The following is a 21,701-nucleotide window of genomic DNA, read 5'->3' as shown; positions in this document are numbered from 1 at the left end:
AATAATAAAAACACTGGGGGTCAGGCAGTAGTGCAGCGGGCTAAGCACATATACTGTGAAGCGCAAGGACGCTCATAAGGATTCCGGTTCGAGCCCCTGGCTCCTCACCTGCAGGGGAGTCGCCTCACAGGCGGTGAAGCAGGTCTGCAGGTGTCTATCTTTCTCTCCTCCTCGTCTTCCCCCTCCTCTCTTGATTTCTCTGTCCTATCCAACAACAAGGACATCAATAACAACAGCAATAATAACCACAACAATGATAAAATAACAAGGGCAACAAAAGGGGAAAATATTGCCTCCAGGAGCAGTGGATTAGTGGTGTGAACTGCAGCAATAACCCTGGAGGCAAAAAAAAAGAGTGAAATCATTTCGGGGGGTGGGCAGAGGGTAGACAGCATAATGGATATGCAAATAGACTCTCATGCCTGAGGCTCTTACGTCTCAGGTTCAACCCCCCACACCACAAGCCAAAGCTGAACAGTGCTCTGATTTAAAAAAAAAAAAAAAAAATGGGAGAGACAGGCGGTAGCAAAGCAGGTTAAGATCAAGTGGCACGAAGCACAAGGACCAGCATAAGGATCCCGGTTCGAGCCCCCAGCTCCCCACCTGCAGGGGAGTCGCTTTACAGGCAATGAAGCAGGTCTACAGGTGTCTGTCTTTCTCTCCTCCTCTCTCCATTTCTCTCTGTCCTATCCAACAACGAAGACAGAAAACAATAATTACAACAATAAAGCAACAAGGGCAACAAAAGGGAATAAATAAATTTTTTAAATTAAGGGGAAGGTTGGATTGTAGTGCACCAGGTTAAGCGCACAGAAAACGCAAGGACCCATGCAAGAATCCTGGTTCAAGCCCCCGGCTCCCCACCTGCAAGGGGGTTACTTCAAAAGTGAAGCAGGTCTGCAGGTGTCTGTCTTTCTCTCCCCTGTCTTCCCCTCCTCTCTCCATTTCTCTCTGATTCAACAGCAATAGCAGCAACAATGATGGGGAAAGACGGCCTCCAAGAGCAGTGCTTTCTTGGTGCAGGCACCAAGTGCCAGCAATAACCCTGGAAGCCAAGAAAAAAGGGGTTCGGGCAGTTAAGCACACACAGCACTGAAGTGCAAGGACCAGTGTAAGAAGCAGCGGATTAGTGGTGTTGGCACGAAGCAATAACCCTGGAGGCAACAAAAAACATTTTTTTTTTTTAAAGAGAAAGCAACCACAGCATTGAAGCTTTCTTTCATGCTTCTTCTTCCTCCTTCTCCTCCTCCTCCTCTTCTTATGTTGTTGTTATTGATGTCACTGTTGCTGGCTAGGACAGAGAAATTGAGAGAGGAGGAGAAGACAGAGAGAGGATCACCTGTGAAGCGAACCCACTGCAGGTGGGGATCAGGGGCTCGAACCAGGATCCTTACACTGGTCTGAGTGCTTAACCCGCTGTGCTACCACCCAGTCCCCCATTTCTTTTATTTTTAAAAAAGTTAAATTGGGAGTCGGGCTGTAGCGCAGCGGGTTAAGCGCAGGTGGCACAAAGCACAAGGACTGGCATAAGGATCCCGGTTCGAACCCCGGCTCCCCACCTGCAGGGGAGTCGCGTCACAGGCGGTGAAGCAGGTCTGCAGGTGTCTGTCTTTCTCTCCCCCTCTCTGTCTTCCCCTCCTCTCTCCATTTCTCTCTGTCCTATCCAACAACGACAACAACAATAATAACTACAACAATAAAACAACAAGGGCAACAAAAGGGAATAAATAAAAAAATAAATATATTTTTTAAAAAGTTAAATTATCTTTATTTATTGGCTAGATACAATCAGCAACAAGATGTAGGGGAGAGATAGAGAGGGCGATAGACACCTATAGACCTGCTTCACCACTTGCAAAACTTCCTCCTTGCAGGTTGAACCCAGGGGCTTGAACTGTTGGGTAGTCTGTCAGCTCCCCCTGGCTTTTGCTTAACCAAGCACCGGGATGCCTGTATAGGGATTGTCCCATAAAGCGGTCTATTTACATAAATCACTTTTACATTTACATAAAGCACCACCCTCCCTCCAGGGCATTAGTGGTTCAGTGGTAGAATTCTCACCTGCTCCGCCCCCTCTCCTTGTCACACCTTGATTTTCACCAGTCACTTTTCTCTCCACCCTCTCTGCATCGCATCCTGTTCCCACCCTACTGGGCTAGTATATTTATAAAGACAAGATTGTTTGTAGTGAGTTAGTTAGTTTAGCTTAGCTTGGTATAGATTGCCCTGCGTCCTGCATGAATAAAGAGATACTGTGTACAACCCAGCCATGAGTCCCGGGTCGTCTGTTACCCGCCCGTGAAGCCAGCCCGGCGAACACAACATTGAACCTGGGTCCATGTGCATTCAACCAGGTGTGCCACCACCCAGCTCCTATTTCCCCTTAGGTAGTCAGATGATCAGAGACAGAATGGGAGAGAGAGAGGGAGAAGCAAGACACGGCACTGCTCCCAGTTTATGAAATTTCCCCTTGACACCGTTTCCCAGATGGTACGCTGAGTTCCCAACCCTCAAGGTCCTCAAGCATGGTCCTCAAGATAGGTGAGCTATCTCCCAACCCCAATAAATCTGTGAGATATTTACTGTTGAATGTAAAACATTTATTCCCCAATAAAGAAATAAAAAATTTTAAAAATCTGTGAGATAAAAAGGTGCAGTGCAGATGAGTCCAAAGTCCCAGGTTCAATCCCCTCCACCCCATCCCAGCCACACACAACACCATAAGCCAGAGCTAGGCAGTGCTCTGGCAAAGAAAGAAAAAAAAAGTGCAGAGGGGTGGAGGCAGGAGTTCAGAGACCCACAGAGTAGGAAGTTAAGTGAAGAGTCAGGCTGGAAGAAGGGCATAAAGTTTAACTGACTTTTCTCTCTCTTTTTTTCCCAGAGCCCGGCTCAGCTGTGGCGTATGGTGTTAAGGAGGGGATTGAACCTGGGACCTTGGAGCCTCAGGCATGAGAATATGTTTGCATCACCGTTATGCTGTCTCACCCTGCCCAGTAACTGACTGACTGTTCATGCCTGAAGCTGAAGGGCCCCAGCTGCAAGACCCAGCATGAGAGAAATATAAAGAGAAAGAAAGAGAGAGAGATGGGAGGTGCTTACAGTGGCTAAAGTTTATTTATTTTTTTACCAGAGCACTGCTCAGCTCTGGCTTATGGTGGGGGGGGTTGAACCTGGACTATGGAGCCTTAAGCATGAGAGTCTCTTTGCATAACCATTAAGCTATCTACCCCTCACCCTGCTATTTTTTTTTTTTTTTTTACCTAGAATGAGGTTCTAAATTCAATCATATGTACCAAAGTGATGCTCTGGTTCTTTCTCTTGCTGGGGGGAGGGGAGCAGAGGCCAGGTGGTAGTGCACCTGGTTAAGCGCACACATTAGTGTGCAAGGACCCAGGTTCAAGCCCCTGGTCCCCACCTGTAGGGGGAAAGCTTCACAAGTGGTGAAGCAGGGCTGCAGGTATCTCTCTGTCTCCTTCCCTCTGTATCTCTCCATTTCTGTTTCTACCCAAATATATATATATATATATATATAGAGAGAGAGAGTGGAGAGGGAGAGGGACTTAAAAAATCACGAGCCAGGCAGTAGCGCAGTGGGTTGAGTGCATGTGGCGCAAAGCGCAAGGAACAGCTTGGGGATCCCGGTTCAAGCCCCCGGCTCCCCACCTGCAGGGGAGTCGCTTCACAGGCGGTGAAGCAGGTCTGCAGGTGTCTGTCTTTCTCTCCTCCTCTCTGTCTTCCCCTCCTCTCTCCATTTCTCTCTGTCCTATCCAACAATGACATCAATAACTACAACAATGAAACAACAAGGGCAACAAAAGGGAATAAATAAGTATTTTTTAAAAATTTTTTAAATCTATCCAGAGGGGTGATAACCTAACTCCCCAGTCACAAAGCAGCATTTCCTGTTCCCACACTCGCCCAGCAGAGGGGGCCCGAGAGCCCCTCCCAGTCTGGACCAATGATTCCCACCACTCCCCCCAAGTCCACTCTGGGGCTATTTTTACACATGTCACTGGACACCGGCGGCTGGAAAGCCACGGTCCATCTGTCCTGTGGGTCCTTCGGGTGACCCTGCGGCATGGCATCCCAGCACCACCTCTCTAGCCCCCGTTTCCTGGCAAGTCCCGGGGCTGTGCTACTCAAGGCCCTGTGGCTGCCCGGGCCCCAGGGTCGCAGGAAGCTACAGGAACCCAGGCTGGAGACTGGGGTGTCCCATGCCCTGTCTGCAGCTGCTGAAGGATCCCCCGAATGCAGCCCCTTGGGCGGTGGCAGAGCCGACCTACAGGACCTTTGAGAATCAGAGATCTCACTCACAGACTTCAAGGCACTGGCTCAGTGACACAAAGAAAAGAAACTGGGTCTGGCAAATTAGCTCACTGGAGAGTGCGGCCCGGCACTGTGCAGAAGCCTGATGCTCTCTACCCCCCCCCCCCCCAACACGCATATACACAGAAAAAAAGTTTAAGAGACAACTTCACAGAGGAACCCCCAGGGCAACTTGGGGACAGAGCCCGGAATCAGAGAAAGTGACAGAGCACTCAGAGGCAAGTCCAGACCAAGGCACAAAGTGGCAGAGACAGACACAACTCAGACAAGGGTCCAGGAGACAAAAGAAGGGTTATGCAAAGGGCTTTCCAGCCAGAGGCTCTGAGGTCCCAGGTTCAATCCCCTCCACTAGCATCAGCCAGAGCTGAGGAAAACAGGGGCAAGTGGTGACACAAAGTAGAGCATGGGTGTTACAGTATTCAAGGACCAGGGTTCAAGCCCTGCGTCCCCACCTGCAAGGGGAGATGTCAAAAGTGGTGTCCCTTTTTTCTTAAGATTTAAAAAAATATATTTATTCACTTTTTTATTGTTGTAGTTTTTAAAATTGTTTATATTTATTTTCCCTTTTGTTGCCCTTTTTAAATTTATTTTCCCTTTTAGTGCCCTTGTTTATTATTGTTGTAATTATCATTGTTGTTACTGATGTCGTCATTGTTGGCTAGGACAGAGAGAAATGGAGAGAGGAGGGGAAGACAGAGAGGGGAAGAGAAAGACAGACACCTGCAGACCTGCTTCACTGCCTTTGAAGCGACTCCCCTGCAGGTGGGGAGCCGGGGTTCGAACCGGGATCCTTACGCCGGTCCCTGCGCTTTGCACCATGTGCGCTTAACCCGCTGCGCTACCGCCCGACTCCTGTTGCCCTTGTTTTTTGTTGTTGTTGTAGTTATTATTGTTGTTGTTATTGATGTCGTCATCATTAGATAGGACAGAGAGAAATGGAGAGAGGAGGGGAAGACAGAGAGGGGGAGAGACAGACAGACACCTGCAGACCTGCTTCACCGCCTGTGAAGCGACTCCCCTGCAGGTGGGGAGCCGGGGGCTCGAACCGGGATCCTTATGCCGGTCCTTGTGCTTTGCGCCACCTGCGCTTAACCGCTGCGTTACCGCCCAGCTACTCGTGTCCCTCTTTTATTTTATTTTTTAAATATTTACTTGATAGAGACAGCAAGAAACAGATATGGAAGGGGAACTAGAGGGGGAGAGACAGACAGCTGCAGCCCTGCTTCACCACTCTTGAAGCTTTCCCCCTAGAGGTGGGGACCAGGGGCTTGAACCTGGTTCTTGGCATACTATAATGTGTGTGCTCAAAAAGGTGTGCCACTGCCTGGCCCCCAGAAGTCTCTCTCCCTGTCCTCTCCCCCTCTCAATTTCTCTGTCTCTATCCCCAAATAAATTGTGTGGATGTGTGTGTGTGTAGAGACAGATATGGAGAGGTAATTGAAAACAAACTCATCTTCTTTGATAGAGACAGAAACTGAGAGGAAAGGGGGAGACAGAGAAGGAAGCAGAGAGACGCCTGCAGTCCAGCTGCACCACTCGAGAAGCTTCCCTCCTGCAGGTGGGGAGCAGGGGCTCGAACCTCCGTCCTTGTGGTGCGCCAACACTTGGCCACAGGAAACAAGGTAATTAAGAGAATTCTCCCGAAGCAGTAGAACCACGCAAGCATGAGGGATAAAATGAAAAACACAAAGTGGAGGGGGGAAGAGTGCACCTAGTTAAGCACACACATCCCAGTGCGCAAGGACCCGGGTTCAAGCTCTCGCTCCCCTCCTGCAGATGGGCAGCTTCGAGTGAGGAAGCAGGTGTGTGGGCATCTTTCTCTCTTCATTTTTTTCTTTCTTTTTGCCAGAGCACTGCTCAGCTCTGGTTTATGGTGGCGCTGGGGACTGAACTTGGGACTTCAGAGCCTCAGGCATGAGAGTCTCTTTGTATCACCGTTCTGCTGTCTCCCCAGCCCTTCAGTGACTTTTAAAATTCTCTTTATTTATTGGATAGAGACGGCCAGAAATGGGAGAGGGAAGGTGGAGGGAGAGACAACGAGACACCTGCAGCCCTGCTTCACCACTTGTAAAGTTTTCCCTCTGCAGGTGGGGACCAGGGTCTCAAACCTGGGTCCTTGCACACTCTAACATGTGCGCTCCACCAGGTTCGCCACCCCTGGCCCCCCTATTAATTTATTTTTATGAAAGACATACACAAAGAGAAAGATACAGAGGCCAGAGCACTACTCAGCTCTGTGGCTGATGGTGGTGCAGGGGATTGACACTGGGAACTTCGCAGCCCCAGGCCTGAGCCTCTTTACATTACAAAGTTGTCCTCTCTGGGAGTATGGACCGACCAGTCAACGCCCATGTTCAGCGAGGAAGCAATTACAGAAGCCAGACCTTCTACCTTCTGCAACCCTCAATGACCCTGGGTCCATGCTCCCAGAGAGATAGAGAATGGGAAAGCTATCAGGGGAGGGGGTGGGTTATGGAGATTGGGTGGCGGGAATTCTGTGGAGTTGTACCCCTCCTACCCTATGGTTTTGTTAATTAATCCTTTCTTTAATAAAAAAAAAAAAACTGTAAAAAAAAAAAAAAAAAAAAAAAACAAAGTTGTCCTCTCTCCCTCCACCCCAAGCTTGGTCTTGATTTTTGGCTGTCTCTATCCAATAGATGAAAGAAAGAAAGAAAGAAAGAAAGAAAGAAAGAAAGAAAGAAAGAAAGAAAGAGAGAGAGAGAGGAAGGAAGGAAGGAAGGAAGGAAGAACAGGGCCAGGAGGTGGCGTACCTGGTTTGGGACAAGCATTACAAATTCCTAAGAATTCAGGTTCAAGCCCCTGGTCCCCACCTGCAGGGGGGAAGGTTCGTGAGTGAAGCAGGGTTGCAGGTGTCTCCCTCCCTATGTTCCCCCTTCCCTCTTGACTACTCTTGTCTCCATCCAATAAATAAATTTATTTATTTGGGAGCTGCGCATAGCACAGCGGGTTAGGACCAGTGTAAGGATCCCGGTTTGAGCCCCCTGCAGGGGAGTCGCTTCACAGGCGGTGAAGCAGGTCTGCAGGTGTCTTTCTCTCTCCTTCTGTCTTCCCCTCCTCTCTCCATTTCTGTCCTATCCCAAAAAAAAAAAATCGACAAATGGCTCTCTTTTTTAATAGCTTTCTTTTAAAAATTATATTGATGGGGCGGGGTAGATAGCTTAATGGTTATGCAAACAGACTCGTGCCTGAGGCTCCAAAGTCCCAGGTTCAAACCCTGCACCACTATAAGCCAGAGCTGAGCAGTGCTCTGGTGTTTCTCTCTGTCTCTCTCTTCCTCTGCATCTCTCTCAAAAATAAAATAAATAAAATATTTTTAAAAAAATTCTATTTATGTATTGATCAGATAGAGACAGGCAGAAGTTAAGAGGGAAGAGGGTGATAGAAAAGGGAGACAGACAGACACCTGCAGCCCTGCTTCACCGCTTGCGAGAAGCTGTTCCCCCTGCAGATTCGAACCCAGGTCCTTGAGCATTGCGACATGTGTGGCCAACCAGGTGCGCCACCACCCGGTGCCATCCCATCTCTATCTCCTCCGCCTCCCTCTCAATGTGTCTCCATGCAGTAATTAAATAAAGATGCAATTAGCAAAGAAGCTGGACCCCGGTTCGAGCCCCGGCTCCCCACCTGCAGGGGCGTCGCTTCCAAGGCGGGGCAGCAGGTCTGCAGGTGTCTGTCTTTCTCTCCACCTCTCTGTCTGCCCCTCCTCTCTCCGTTTCTCTCTGTCCTATCCAACAACAATAATAACTACAACAATAAAACAACCAGGGCAACTAAAGGGAATAAATAAAATAAATATTAAAATAAATAAATAAATATTAAAAAAAAATACAAATAAAAGCACATCTCCTTTGAAGGGCAGTAAGGTCACCTGTGGAGCTGTGTTACATGAACCAGTTTAAAGGTTCTTTCAGCAATAGGATAAAGATACAGGGTTTCGGGAGTCGGGCGGTAGCGCAGCGAGCTAAGCGCAGGTGGCGCAAAGCGCAAGGACCGGCATCATAAGGATCCCGGTTCAAGCCCCCGGCTCCCCACCTGCAGGGGAGTCGCTTCCCAGGCGGTGAAGCAGGTCTGCAGGTGTCTGTCTCTCTCTCCCCCTCTCTGTCTTCCCCTCCTCTCTCCATGTCTCTCTGTCCTATCCAACAACGACGACAACAATAATAACTACAACAATAAAAAAACAACAAGGGCAACAAAAGGGAATAAATAAATAAATATTTTTAAAAAAAGATACAGGGTTTCACAAACCATTTCTATCTCAATCTCCAGGAATAAATGCATAATTTTTTTAAAAAGAGAGAGAGAGAGAGAGAGAAAAAAGAAGCTGTAAAAAGAGCGAGAGCGAGAGAGAGAGAGAGAGAGAGCGAGAGAGAGCGAGAGAGAGCGAGAGAGAGAGGGAAATCGAGAGGGCAGGGGGAGCCAGGGAGGGAGAGAGACCGAGGAGCACCCGCAGCCCGGCCTCACCGCCCCGTGGCAGCTGGGGACTCGAACCCGGTTCCCCCCCGCGAGGGGGAGGGGCGCCCCGACAGAGGCCGCCCGGCCCCCGCCCCGCCCCCGCCCCCCGCCCCGCGCCCGCCCGCCCGCCCGGCCGGCCGGCGGGGCTATTTTTACGCGGGGACACCGGACACCGGACACCGGGCCCCGCCATGGAGCCGCGCTGCCGGCCGCGCTGCGCCTGCTGCGAGCGGCTGGTGCTCAACGTGGCGGGGCTGCGCTTCGAGACCCGCGCGCGCACGCTCGGCCGCTTCCCCGACACGCTGCTCGGCGACCCCGCGCGCCGCCGCCGCTTCTACGACGGCGCCCGCCGCGAGTACTTCTTCGACCGCCACCGGCCCAGCTTCGACGCCGTGCTCTACTACTACCAGTCGGGCGGCCGGCTGCGGCGGCCGGCGCACGTGCCCCTGGACGTCTTCCTGGAGGAGGTGGCTTTCTACGGGCTGGGCGGCGCCGCGCTGGCGCGCCTGCGCGAGGACGAGGGCTGCGCCGCGCCGCCCGAGCGGCCCCTGCCCCGCCGCGCCTTCGCGCGCCAGCTCTGGCTGCTCTTCGAGTTCCCCGAGAGCTCGCAGGCCGCGCGCGTGCTCGCCGTCGTCTCCGTGCTCGTCATCCTCGTCTCCATCGTCGTCTTCTGCCTCGAGACGCTGCCCGACTTCCGCGACGAGCGCGACGCCGTCGACCTCGCGGCTGCCGGCGGCCCGGTGAGGGGCGGGGCCGTCGGGGTGGGGCGGGGCGCACGGGGAGCTGGCCAATCACGAGGCGGGGAGGAGCCGGCCCGGGCGGGGGTTTGGCGAGTGGGCGTGGCCTAAGATGTCCTGGCCAATCACGGGGGCGAGGGGCGTGTCTTGCTCCCGGGTGTGATGGACAGGTCGGGAGAGGACCCGACGTGCGAGCCTGATGCTGCAGAGCCCCCGGGGCTCAGTGGGAGGCGGCCGCGTAAACTAGAGCAGAGCGGCGGCGCCCTGGAGAATTCAATAAACGCGGGCGCCGGGTGGGGAGCACACCTGGTTGAGAGCACATGCGACAATGCACGAGGACTCGGGTTCAAGCCCCCGGTCCCCACCTGCCAGCGGGAAAGCTTCCCAAGTGGTGAAACAGTGCTGCAGGTGTCTCTCCGTCTCTCTTCCTTTCTTCATCCCTCTTCTCTCTCTCGATGTCTGACTGTTTCTATCCAGTAAATCAAGATAATAAATAAATAAATAAATAAATACTTGGTGGGTGGAGGTAAATAGAATAATGGTTATGCAAAGAGATTCTCATGCCTGAGGCATCCTAAATCCCAGGTTCAATCTCCTGCACCACCATAAGCCAGAGCAGATCGATGCTCTGGTTAAAAAAAAAAAATTAAAAAGAAAAAACCGTGGTGCCCCCCCCCTTTTGTGGCCCTTGTTGTTCTGCCATAGGACAGAGAGAAGTCGAGAGTGGGGGGGGAGAAAGATCGACACCCGCAGACCTGCTTCACCGCCTGTGAAGCGAACCCCCGCAGGTGGGGAGCCGGGGGCTCGAACCGGGATCCTTGTGCTTCGCTCCACATGCGCTTAACCCACAGCTACTGCCCGCCCCTAAAACTTGGTATTTTATAGCACGGAAGGTGGGGCAGTAATTAAAGTGCTGGCTTCCTGAGGCTGACCTTTTACATCTCAAGTCCTAGAGTGATGCCCTGGTTGTCTTTCTGTCTCTGTACTCTTTCTCTGACTCTCTCTGGTGTTAATCAACCACTCAATCTTTTTTAAAAAAAATATTTCTTTATGGGAGCCGGGCGGTAGCTCAGCGGGTTAAGCGCACTTTGCGCAAAGCTCAAGGACCCTCGTAAGGATCCCGGTTCGAGCCCCCGGCTCCCCACCTGCAGGGGAGACGCTTCACAGGCGGTGAAGCAGGTCTGCAGGTGTCTGTCTTTCTCTCCCCCTCTCTGTCTCTTCCCCTCCTCCCTCCATTTCTCTCTGTCCAACAACAACGACATCAATAACAACAACAATAATAACCACAGCAATAAAACAACAAGGTTAGCAAAAAGGGAAAATGAATAAATAAATATTTAAAAATATATATTTACTTAGTCCCTTTTGTTGCCCTTGTTTTATTGTTGTTGATAATGTTGTTGTTGTTAAATAGGACAGAGAGAAACCGAGAGAGGAGGGAAAGAAAGGGGGGGACAGAAAGACACCTGCAGACCAGCTTCACCATTTGTGAAGTGACTCCCCTGCAGGTGGGGAGTGGGGGCTGGAACTGGGATGCTTACCTGGTCCTTACACTTCATGCCACCTGCGCTTAACCGGCTGCACTACTGCCCAACTCACACTTAAAAACTTTTTTTATCTTTATTTATTTATTGGATAGAGACAGCCAGAAATCCAGAGGGCAGGGGGTGATATAGAGAGACAGAGAGACACCTGCAACTCTGCTTCACCACTTGCACAGCTTCACCGTCCAGGTGGGACCAGGGGCTCAAACCTGGGTCCCCACACATTGTAACCTGTGCACTCAACCAGGTGTGCTACCATGCCGCCCCCCGATCAATCTTGTACTATTTATTTATTTATTTATTTTTACCAGAGCACTACTCAGCTCTGGCTTATGGTGTGCAGGGGCTTGAACCAGGACTTTGCAGCCTTAGAGAGTTATGAGAGTTTACTTGCTTAATTTTTTCATTTTTTTCCCTTTCTGTATTATTGAATAGGACAGAGAGAAATTGGGAGGGGAGGGAGAGGTAGAGAGGGTGAGAGAAAAATAGACACCTGCAGACCTGCTTTACTGTTTGTGAAGCGACTCCCTTGCATGTAGGGAGCGGGGGCTTGAACCCTGGTCCTTGTGAGTGGTAATATATACACTCAACCAGGTACATCATTTCCCAGCCCCAAATTAATTATTTTTTTATGAGACAGATACAGGGAGAAAGAGAGCAGAGCACTGTTCAGCTCTGGCTTATGGTGGTGCCAGGAATTGAACCTGGGACATCAGTGCCTTGAGCATGAAAATGGTTTGCATGACCATTATACCATCTCCCGAGCCCTTAAATAAATAAATCTTAAAAGGAAAAAAATCAGCACACATGGCGCCAAGCGCAAGGACCAGCGTCAGGATCCCGGTTGGAGCCCCCGGCTCCCCACCTGCAGGGGAGTCGCTTCACAGTGAAGCAGGTCTGCAGGTGTCTTGTCTTTCTCTCCCCCTCTCTGTCTTCCCCTCCTCTCTCCCTTTCTCTCTGTCCTATCTAACAACATCAACAACAATAACTACAACAACAATGAAAAACAATAAGGGCAACAAAAGGGAAAATAAATCAATAAATATAAAGAAAAAGGGAAAAATCAAATGAAAGACTGAGGAAATAAAATAGCTCAGCATTAGAATACCAGACTCGTATGCCTAAATGCCCAAAGGTCCTGGGTTTAATCCCTGCCACCACCAGATGCAGGGTAGAGAGCACTCTGCCCTCCTTCAGCTTTATACAGCTCAGTGACCAGTGTGTGGAGACCCGGTGAAGCACACACATTACAGAGCGTGATGAGCCAGGCTCAAGCCCACGGTTGGTTCCCAAGGTGGGGAAAGTTTCATGAACAGGGAAGCCATACTGCAGGTGTGTCTCTTTCTCTCTCCTCTCTCTTTTTCTTTTTAATTTCTATTTCTTTATTATTGGATAGAGACAGAGAGAAATTGAGAGGACAGAGGGAGGTAGAGTAGGAGAGACAGAAAGACATTGGCAGCTCTGCTTCACCACTTGTGAAGCTAGGTGGGGACTAGGGGCTTGAATCCGGGTTCTTGTGCACTGTTCTTCTTCGAGTGCTCAAACAGGTATGCCACTGCCTGACCCCCCTCTCTCCATCTCAGTCTCTCCCTCCCCTCTCAACTGCTGTCTGTCCAATAAATAAACTATATATATAAAATCAATGACTAGGGCCAGGGAAATAGCTCACTTGGTTAACGCCCTGCCTTGCCACGTGTGCGATCCAGGTTCCAACACAGCTTTCACTGCATTGAAAGAAAATTTTCCACTCTCTTTGACTTTCTTTCACGCTTTCTACCTCTTTGATTCTATCAAAGGGGAAAAAAAAATCAGTGAAGATTTTTAAGATGTTATTTATTTACTAACACAACATAGGGAGGTAGGGAGAGAGAGAGAGAACCAGAGCAACACTGGTAAATGGGATGCCAGGGATTGAACTCAGGACATTATGCTTCCAAATCCAGTGCCCTGCTCGCTGCACCCCGCCCCCAGGTGCCAATGAGTAAATCTTAGGAAGAAATAAAAGCAGAAGTCAGGGAGAGAGCTTAAGATGGCGCAAAGGGAGTCGGGCTGTAGCACAGCGGGTTAAGCGCAGGTGGCGCAAAGCACAAGGACCGGCATAAGGATCCCGGTTCGAACCCCGGCTCCCCACCTGCAGGGGAGTCGCTTCACAGGCAGGTCTGCAGGTGTCTATCTTTCTCTCCCCCTCTCTGTCTTCCCCTCCTCTCTCCATTTCTCTCTGTCCTATCCAACAACAACAACAACAATAATAACTACAACAATAAAACAACAAGGGCAACAAAAGGGAATAAATAAAAAAAATAAATATTAAAAAAAAAAAAGATGGCGCAAAAACAGTCATGTCTGTAGCTCCATGGTGATATCGCCCTGTCTCTTCAAATACTTCTTCTATTTCTTCCATGTATGTGAGATAGTTTCCCATGAGACAGACAGAGAAGCCTGAGGGTGGGGTAGACAGCATAATGGTGCTGTAGAGAGACTCTCGTGCCTGCGGCTCCAAAGTCCCAGTTTTAGTCCCCAGCACCACCATAAGCCAGAGCTAAGCAGTACTCTGGAAAAGGAAGGAAGGAAGGAAGGAAGGAAGGAAGGAAGGAAAGAAGGAAGGAGAGAGACAGAGAGAGAGAGAGAAAGAAAGAAAGGAAGGAAGAAAGAAAGAGGAAGCCTGAGTCCCACTGTACCATATGTGATGCCAGAGATTGGATCAGGAGCCTCAGTTATGCAAGTCCCTCACTCTACCCATTGAACTCTTACCCCTGCCACAAGAAAATACCCCCCCTTTTTTTTTAAAGAGTTATACTTCATGGGGGCCGGGCGGTAGCGCAGTGGGTTAAGCTTACATGGCGCAAAGCGCAAGGACCAAAGTAAGGATCCTGGTTTGAGCCCCCGGCTGCCCACCTGCAGGGGAGTCGCTTCACAAGCAGTGAAGCTCTGCAGGTGTCTAATCTTACTCTCCCCTGCTCTGTCTTCCCCTCCTCTTGATTTCTCTCTGACCTATCCAACAGCAATAATAATAATAGTACTAACAGCGATAAACAACAAGGGTAACAAAAGGGAAAAAATGGCCTCCAGGAGTAGTGGATTCGTTGTGTAGGCACCGAGCCCCAGCGATAACCCTGGAAGGAAAAAAAAGATTTATACTTCAGTCATTGTTCATGAAGCTTTCTCTGTGATGGTGGGGACTGGGGGCTTGAGCCTGGAAGTCTGTGCTTGGCGATGTGTATACTGAACCAGGTGAGCCACCACCAGCCAGCTCCTGTGTCTCTCTGTCTGAAGAGGCCGTGGGGCTGGGTGGTGGTACGCCTTAGAGAGCACACAGTTGACATATTTTATAGGACTCAAAGCTTAGTTTGGAGTGCAGGGGATTGAACCTGGGACTTTGGAGCCTCTGGTATGAGAGTTTACTTAAATTTGTTTCTTTTTTTTTTTCTTTTCTGTATTATTGAATAGGACAGAGAGAAATTGGGAGGACAGGAGGAGATAGAGAGGAAGAAAGAAAGAGTGACACCGCAGACCTGCGTCACTGCTTGTGGGGGACCTTTATGAGAGATGGACCTTTATGAGTCCTGCGTCACTGCTTGTGGGGGACCTTTATGAGAGATGGACCTTTATGAGTCCTGCGTCACTGCTTGTGGGGGACCTTTATGAGAGATGGACCTTTATGAGTCCTGCGTCACTGCTTGTGGGGGACCTTTATGAGAGATGGACCTTTATGAGTCCTGCGTCACTGCTTGTGGGGGACCTTTATGAGAGATTTACTGCAGGTCTCCTCTCAGTCTGTCCTTGACTGAAGAAAGGAAGGTGGGGGCCGGGCAAGTGGTGCAGCCAATTAAAGCGCACATAGTACAAAGCACAAGGACACTCGAAAGGATTCTGGTTCGAGCCCCTGGCTCCCCACCAAATGAGCGATTTTACTGGCCGAGAGTTATACCTTGAAATAAAAGTTCATCGGGTGTCGTGCAGTAGCACAGCGGGTTAAGCGCACGTGGCGCAAAGCACAAGGACTGGTTAGGATCCTGGTTCAAGCCCCCGGCTCCCCACCAGCAGGGGAGTCACTTCACAGGCAGTGAAGCAGGTCTGCAGGCGTCTATGTGTCTCTCTTCCACTCCTTCCCCCTTCTCTCTCAATTTCTTTCTGTCTCTATCCAATAACAAACAAATAAAAAAATTTTGTAAAAAAAAAGAACAGTTCATCATCTTGTATGTGTGTATGTGTGTATGTATGTATTTAAGTGTGCATGTATGTGTGTATGTACGTGTGTATGTACGTGTGTGTGTGTGTATGTACTTGAGAGAGAAAAAGTAGAGAGGAGCACTGGCACATGCAGCTCTGGGGATTGAACTCAGGACCTCCTCCTCACAGGTGAGAAATGCTACCCAATGCACAAGCCCCTCCCCAGTGGCAGTCAAATAAGTGATTTATGGGGGGTGGGCAGTGGCGCAGCGGGTTAAACGCACATGGCACAAAGTGCAAGGACCGGTGTAAGGATTCCAGTTCGAGCCGCTGGCTCCCCGCCTGCAGGGGGAGGGAAGAGGTCGTTTCACAGCAGTGAAGCAGGGCTGCAGGTGTCTCTTTCTTTTTTCTTTGTGAGAAAGACAGGAGGAGAGAAAAGGACAAGTGCTGCCAGGGATCGAACTCGCGACCTCATGCTTCAGAGTCCAGAGCTTTACCACTGCACCGCCTCCCGGACCACGCAGGTGTCTTTTTCTCCTCCTCTCTGTCTTCCCCATCTCTCTAGACTTCTCTCTGTCCTATCCAACAACAACATCAATAACAATAAAAACAATAGCAACAAAATGGGGAGAAATGGCCACCAGGAGCAGTGGATTTGTAATGCAGGCACCAAGCCCCAGCTATAACCCTGGAGGCAGTAACTAACTAACTAACTAACTAACTAAGTGACTTATTTATGTATGTACTTATGAGGAAGAGAAAACCAGAGTGTCAGTCTGGTACACGCAGCACTGATGATCAAAGTCAAGACTTCATGCTTGAGAGTCAAAAGGTCTATCCATTGCACCCACTTCCAGGCTACAATTTAAAAAAAGTGTTTGCAAACAAAGAAAGTAGGGGCCAGGCAGTAGCACACCTCGTTAAACACACACATGACAGTGCGCAAGGAGCCAGGTTCAAGCCCCTGCTCCCCACCTGCAGGGAGAAAGCTCCACGAGTCGTGACACAGGGCTGCAGGTCTCTCTCTGTCTCCCTCCTCTCGATTTCTCTCTGCCTCTATCTAGTAATATATAAATAAAAATATTAGAAAAAGAAAAAAGAAAAGAAAGGGAGGGCCAGCGAGATAGCCCACCTGCTTTGCCATGTGCGCAGCCCAGGTTCAAGCCCCCGCACTGCAGGTAGATTTGGTTCTATGCTCTCTCTCTGTCTCTCTCGCTCTCTTTAAATTTTTCTAAATTTTATTTATTTCTTTATTTACTTATTTATTTATTTGCTAGCGATAGCCAGAAATGGAGAAGGAAGGGGGTGATATATAGAGAGAGAGACAGAGAGATACCTGCAACACTGCTTCAACACTCACAAAGCTTTCCCACTGCAAATGGGGACCAGGGGCTGGAACCTGGGTCCTTGAGCATTGTAACATGTGCATTCAACCAGGTGCACCACCACTCTCTGCTTCTCTATCTCAATAAGAAGGAAGGAAGGAAGGAAGGAAGGAAGGAAGGAAGGAAGGAAGGAAGGAAGGGAGGAAGGGAGGGAGGGAGGGAGGGAGGCAGGGAGGGAAGGAGAGAGGGAGAGAGGGGAAGGGAAGGGAAGGGAAGGGAAGGGAAGGGAAGGGAAGGGAAGGGGAAGGGAAGGGGAAGGGAAGGGAAGGGGAAGGGAGGGAAAGGGAGGGAAAGGGAGGGAAAGGGAGGGAAAGGAAGGGAAAGGAAGGGAAAGGAAGGGAAAGGAAGGGAAAGGAAGGGAAAGGAAGGGAAAGGAAGGGAAAGGAAGGGAAAGGAAGGGAAAGGAAAGGAAAGGAAAGGAAAGGAAAGGAAAGGAAAGGAAAGGAAAGGAAAGGAAAGGAAGCCAGGTGCTGGTGCACCTGGTTAAGCACATACATTGCAGTGCACAAGGACCCAGTTTCAAGTCCCTGGTCCCCACCTGCAGAGGGGAAGCTTCATAAATGCTGAAGCAGTCCTGCGGGTGTCTCTCTCCCCTCTCCCTCTCTCTGTCTCTTCCTCTCCTTTCAAGTTGTGTCTGTCTCTATCTAATAATAGATAAATAAATAGTAAGGAAGGAATAAGAGAAAGAGAGAGAGAGAAGAAAGAACTCATCTCAGGGTGGTACACTGCATAGGGCCACTGACTTGTAAGCATGAGGTGCTAAGTTTGATCCCCACCACCACATATGCTGGAGTGATGCTCTGTTTCTCTCTCAATATTAAATAAATACCTGTTTATTTTCATCTATTTTATTTTAACCAGAGCATTTCTGAGCTCTGGCTTATAGTGGTGAAGGGGATTGAACCTGGGACCTTTGGTGGCTCAGGTATGAAAGTCTTTTTGCATAACCTTCATGCTATCTTTCCAGCACAATCATTTCTATTTATTTATTTATTTATTTGCCTCCAGGGTTATCCCTGGGGCTCAGGGCCTGCACCACGAATCCACTGCTCCTGGAGGCCATTCTTTTCCCCCTTTTGTTGCCCTTGTTGTTTTATCGTTGTTGTGGTTATTATTATTGTTGTTATTCCTGTCATTGTTGCTGGGTAGGACAGAGAGAAATGGAGAGAGGAGGGGAAGACAGAGATGGGGAGAGAAAGACAGACACCTGCAGACCTGCTTCACTGTCTGTGAAGCGACTCCCCTGCAGGTGGGGAGCTGGGGGCTTCAACCGGGATCCTTACGCTGATCCTTGCGCTTTGCACCACATGTGCCTAACCCACTGTGCTACCGCCCGACACACCCCCCCCCAATAATTTTTTAATTAATTATTTTATTTATTTTGGATAGGAACAGAGAGAAATTGAGAGAGAAGTGGGAGATAGAGAGGGAAAGAGACAGAGAGAGATACTTTGCAGCCCTGTGGTTTAAGCCCCAATGTCTGCACAGTGTAGTATGTGCTGTCTGCTGGGGGTGCTACCTCCCAGCCTGCTCAGTATTTTTAATTAATTAATTTTTAATGACAGAAAGATACAGAGAGCTACCAGAGCACTGCTCAGCTCTGGCATATGGTGGTGCTGGGGATTGAACATGGGACTCTGGAGTTTCAGGTATGAAAGTCGTTTGCAGAACCATTATGCTATCTCCCTAGCCCTCCATAAATTTGTTAAAATAAGGAAAGAGGAACCTGGGTAATGATACACCCAGAAGGGTGTGTGTGTGTTACCATGCACAATGACTCGGGCTCCAGCCCCAGTCCCCACCAGGTGGGGGAAGCCTCACAAGCCCTGAAACAGTGCCGCTGGTGTCTCTCCCCCTCTCTCTCCTTCTCTTCCACTCCCTCTCGCTCTCTCTCTGTCTCTATCCAAAATAGATAAATAAGGGCAGGGGTAGATAGCATAATAGTTATGCAAAGAGACTCTCCTGTCTCGGGCTCCAAAGTCCCAGGTTCAGTCCCCTGCACCACCATAAGCCAGAGCCAAGCAGTGCTCTGGTAAAAATAAAATAAAATAAAAGTGTTAAAAAAAAAAAGAAAGTTTCTTTCAAAACACAGATAAATAATTTAAAAATAAATGACAAGAGATTTGAGAATAAAAAGAAATGAAGGGGGAGTCGGGCAGTAGCGCGGCGGGTTAAGCGCAGGTGGCGCAAAGCGCAAGGACCGGCGTAAGGATCCCGGTTCGAGCCCCCGGCTCCCCACCTGCAGGGGAGTCGCTTCCCAGGCGGTGAAGCAGGTCTGCAGGTGTCTGTCTTTCTCTCCCCCCTCTCTGTCTTCCCCTCCTCTCTCCATTTCTCTCTGTCCTATCCAGCAACGACAACAACAATAATAACTACAACAATAAAACAAGGGCAACAAAAAGGAATAAAGAAAGAAAGAAATATTTTTAAAAATCTAAAAAAAAAGCCTTTAAAAAAATAAAGAAATGAAAGGGGTGGAGGAGCTAGCATAATGGTTTTGCCAATGGACACCCATGCCTGAGGCTTCAGAGTCCCAGGTTCCATCCCCCACATCACCATACAGAGAACTGAGCAATGCTCTGATGAAAATAAATAACTAAATAACGACAAATAAATAAGTAAGGGATAGGGGAGGCAGCATAACGCTTCTGCAAAAGACTCTCATGCCAGAGGCTCTAAGGTCCCAGTTCAATCCCCAGCACCACCATGAGCCAGAACTGAGTTGTGCTCTGGTTAAAATCAATAAATGTATGTTAAAAAAATAATAATAGGGAGTTGGGCCGTAGCGCAGTGGGTTAATCACATGTGGCGCAAAGTGCAAGGACCGACATAAGGATCCCGGTTCAAGCCCTTGGCTCCCCACCTGCAGGGGAGTCAGGCGGTGAAGCAGGTCTGCAGGTGTCTGTCTTTCTCTCCCCCTCTCTGTCTTCCCCTGCTTTCTCTCCATTTCTTTCTGTCCTATCTAACAACGACATCAATAACATCAACAATAATAACTACAACGATAAAACAAGGGCAACAAAAGGGAATGACTAAAGAAATTAAATAAAAAGTAATAATAATAGTAATCCTCACCTGCAAGGGCGGGGAGGAGCTTCACTAGCGGTGAGGCAGGGCTGCAGGTGTCTCTCTGTCCCTGCCCTTCTCTGTCTCCCTCTCTCCCTCTTGCTTTCTCTCTGTCTCTAGCCAGTAAGTAAACACACTAATTAAAAAGTAAATAAGTAAACAGGCAGGCAGGCAGAGGGGAAGGAGAAAGAGCCAGCCCTGGCCTGGTCCTCCCTGAACCCCTTCCTTCCCGCAGTTCCCTGCCCGCCTGAATGGCTCGGCCTGGGCTCCTGATGCGCCGCCGTCCCGGGCCCCCTTCGACGACCCGTTCTTCCTGGTGGAGACGCTGTGCATCTGCTGGTTCTCCTTCGAGCTGCTGGTGCGCCTGGCCACCTGCCCGAGCAAGGCCGCCTTCTTCAGGAACGTGATGAACATCATCGACTTTGTGGCCATCCTGCCTTACTTCGTGGCGCTGGGCACAGAGCTGGCCCGGCAGCGGGGCGTGGCCCAGCCGGCCATGTCCCTGGCCATCCTGCGGGTCATCCGGCTGGTGAGGGTCTTCCGCATCTTCAAGCTGTCCCGTCACTCCAAGGGACTGCAGATCCTGGGCCAGACACTGCGGGCCTCCATGCGGGAGCTGGGGCTGCTCATCTTCTTCCTCTTCATCGGCGTGGTCCTCTTCTCCAGCGCCGTGTACTTCGCTGAGGCCGACCGAGCCGACTCCCACTTCACCAGCATCCCCGAGTCCTTCTGGTGGGCCGTGGTCACCATGACCACCGTGGGCTACGGCGACATGGCCCCGGTCACCGTGGGCGGCAAGATCGTGGGCTCCCTCTGCGCCATCGCCGGCGTGCTCACCATCTCCCTACCCGTGCCCGTCATAGTCTCCAACTTCAGCTACTTTTACCACCGGGAGACTGACGGTGAGGAGGCCGGCATGTACAGCCACGTGGACACGCAGCCCTGCGGGGCCCCCGAGGGCAAGGCCAACGGGGGGCTGCTGGACCCTCCGAGCCCCGAGCTGCCACCCCCAATCTGGGCCCCCCCAGGAAAACACATGGTCACGGAAGTGTGAGAGACAGTGAGGCTGGCGGGGGGGGGGGGGCACACCCCTCGATTCCAGTAGGGAGAGAGGGGGGCCAGCTTTAGGACCCCCTGAGCTGGTTGGGGGGGCAGGGGACACTGCTTTGGTTCTTGATCGCCTGGCTTGCGAGCTCCTGCTTTAATACTCGTGAATGGCCTTGGGTCACGCTGAATGTCAGTGGGGATGGGAAACCATTCCAAGTTTTTGGGTTTTTTTTTTTTTGGGGGGGGGAAGGGGCATGTCAAGGCCTCTGGAGTGCGTGACTTCACCGCTCCCAGCCCTCTTTTTCATTCACATAGGTGGAAGGAGGCATATCATCATGCTGGAGTTTCCCCAGTTGCTGTGGCACATTCGTGTGGTGCTGGGGTTTGAACCCGGGCAGCGTGCTTGGTGAGGCAGGTGTTGTATCCAGGGAGCTCTCTCTCTCTGCAGGCCCCTTCATGGGCTGGGTATTGCATTGTGCTGTGCGAGGCTTCTGGAGCAGCCTTGGCGGGTGGGGGAGGGTAGCGCTGCCTCAGGCTCGGCCTCTTAGTCCTTGTGCATTCACTTGTGGTTCGGTTGGATTGTCTCCTCTGAAGGCCACCTGTGGGATTCTGGGCTTTCATTGTTGCTGCTGCTTGAGCCCAAGTTGTGTGAAAGAGAGAGGGAAAGACCCTATGCCACAGGCTGGGCAGCTAGCTTAATGGTTCTGCAGAACACTTTGATGCCTGAGGCTCCGAGGCCTCAGGTTCAATCCTCAGCACTACTAATCAGCCAGAACTAAAGTGTGTGTGTGTGTGTGTGTGTGTGTGCCCCTCCCTTCTTAAAATAATATAAATAAAAGATAATCAAACAAACAAAACCGCACAACACTGAAGCTTCTTCCAGTGTGGTGGAGGCCTGGTTCAGACCTGGGTAGTGTGCATGGCTGACTAAAGGTGCATTGTCCAGGTGAACTATT

The 21,701-nt window shown here is 50.3% G+C and overlaps 1 protein-coding gene across 1 annotated transcript; it reads left to right on the top strand.

The window, feature by feature from the left end:
* Positions 1-8,930: 8,930 nt before the first annotated feature.
* Positions 8,931-21,196, top strand: KCNA7 (potassium voltage-gated channel subfamily A member 7). The gene is made up of 2 exons (XM_007535992.2): positions 8,931-9,539; positions 19,934-21,196. The coding sequence occupies exons 1-2, from the start codon at positions 8,991-8,993 to the stop codon at positions 20,750-20,752; spliced, it is 1,368 nt and encodes a 455-aa protein (XP_007536054.2). The 5' UTR covers positions 8,931-8,990; the 3' UTR covers positions 20,753-21,196.
* Positions 21,197-21,701: the final 505 nt, after the last annotated feature.

This window comes from Erinaceus europaeus, chromosome 2 (genome assembly GCF_950295315.1).
Source record: "Erinaceus europaeus chromosome 2, mEriEur2.1, whole genome shotgun sequence".
NCBI classification, from domain to species: domain Eukaryota; kingdom Metazoa; phylum Chordata; class Mammalia; order Eulipotyphla; family Erinaceidae; genus Erinaceus; species Erinaceus europaeus.
This window is presented reverse-complemented; position numbering and strand designations above follow the sequence as displayed.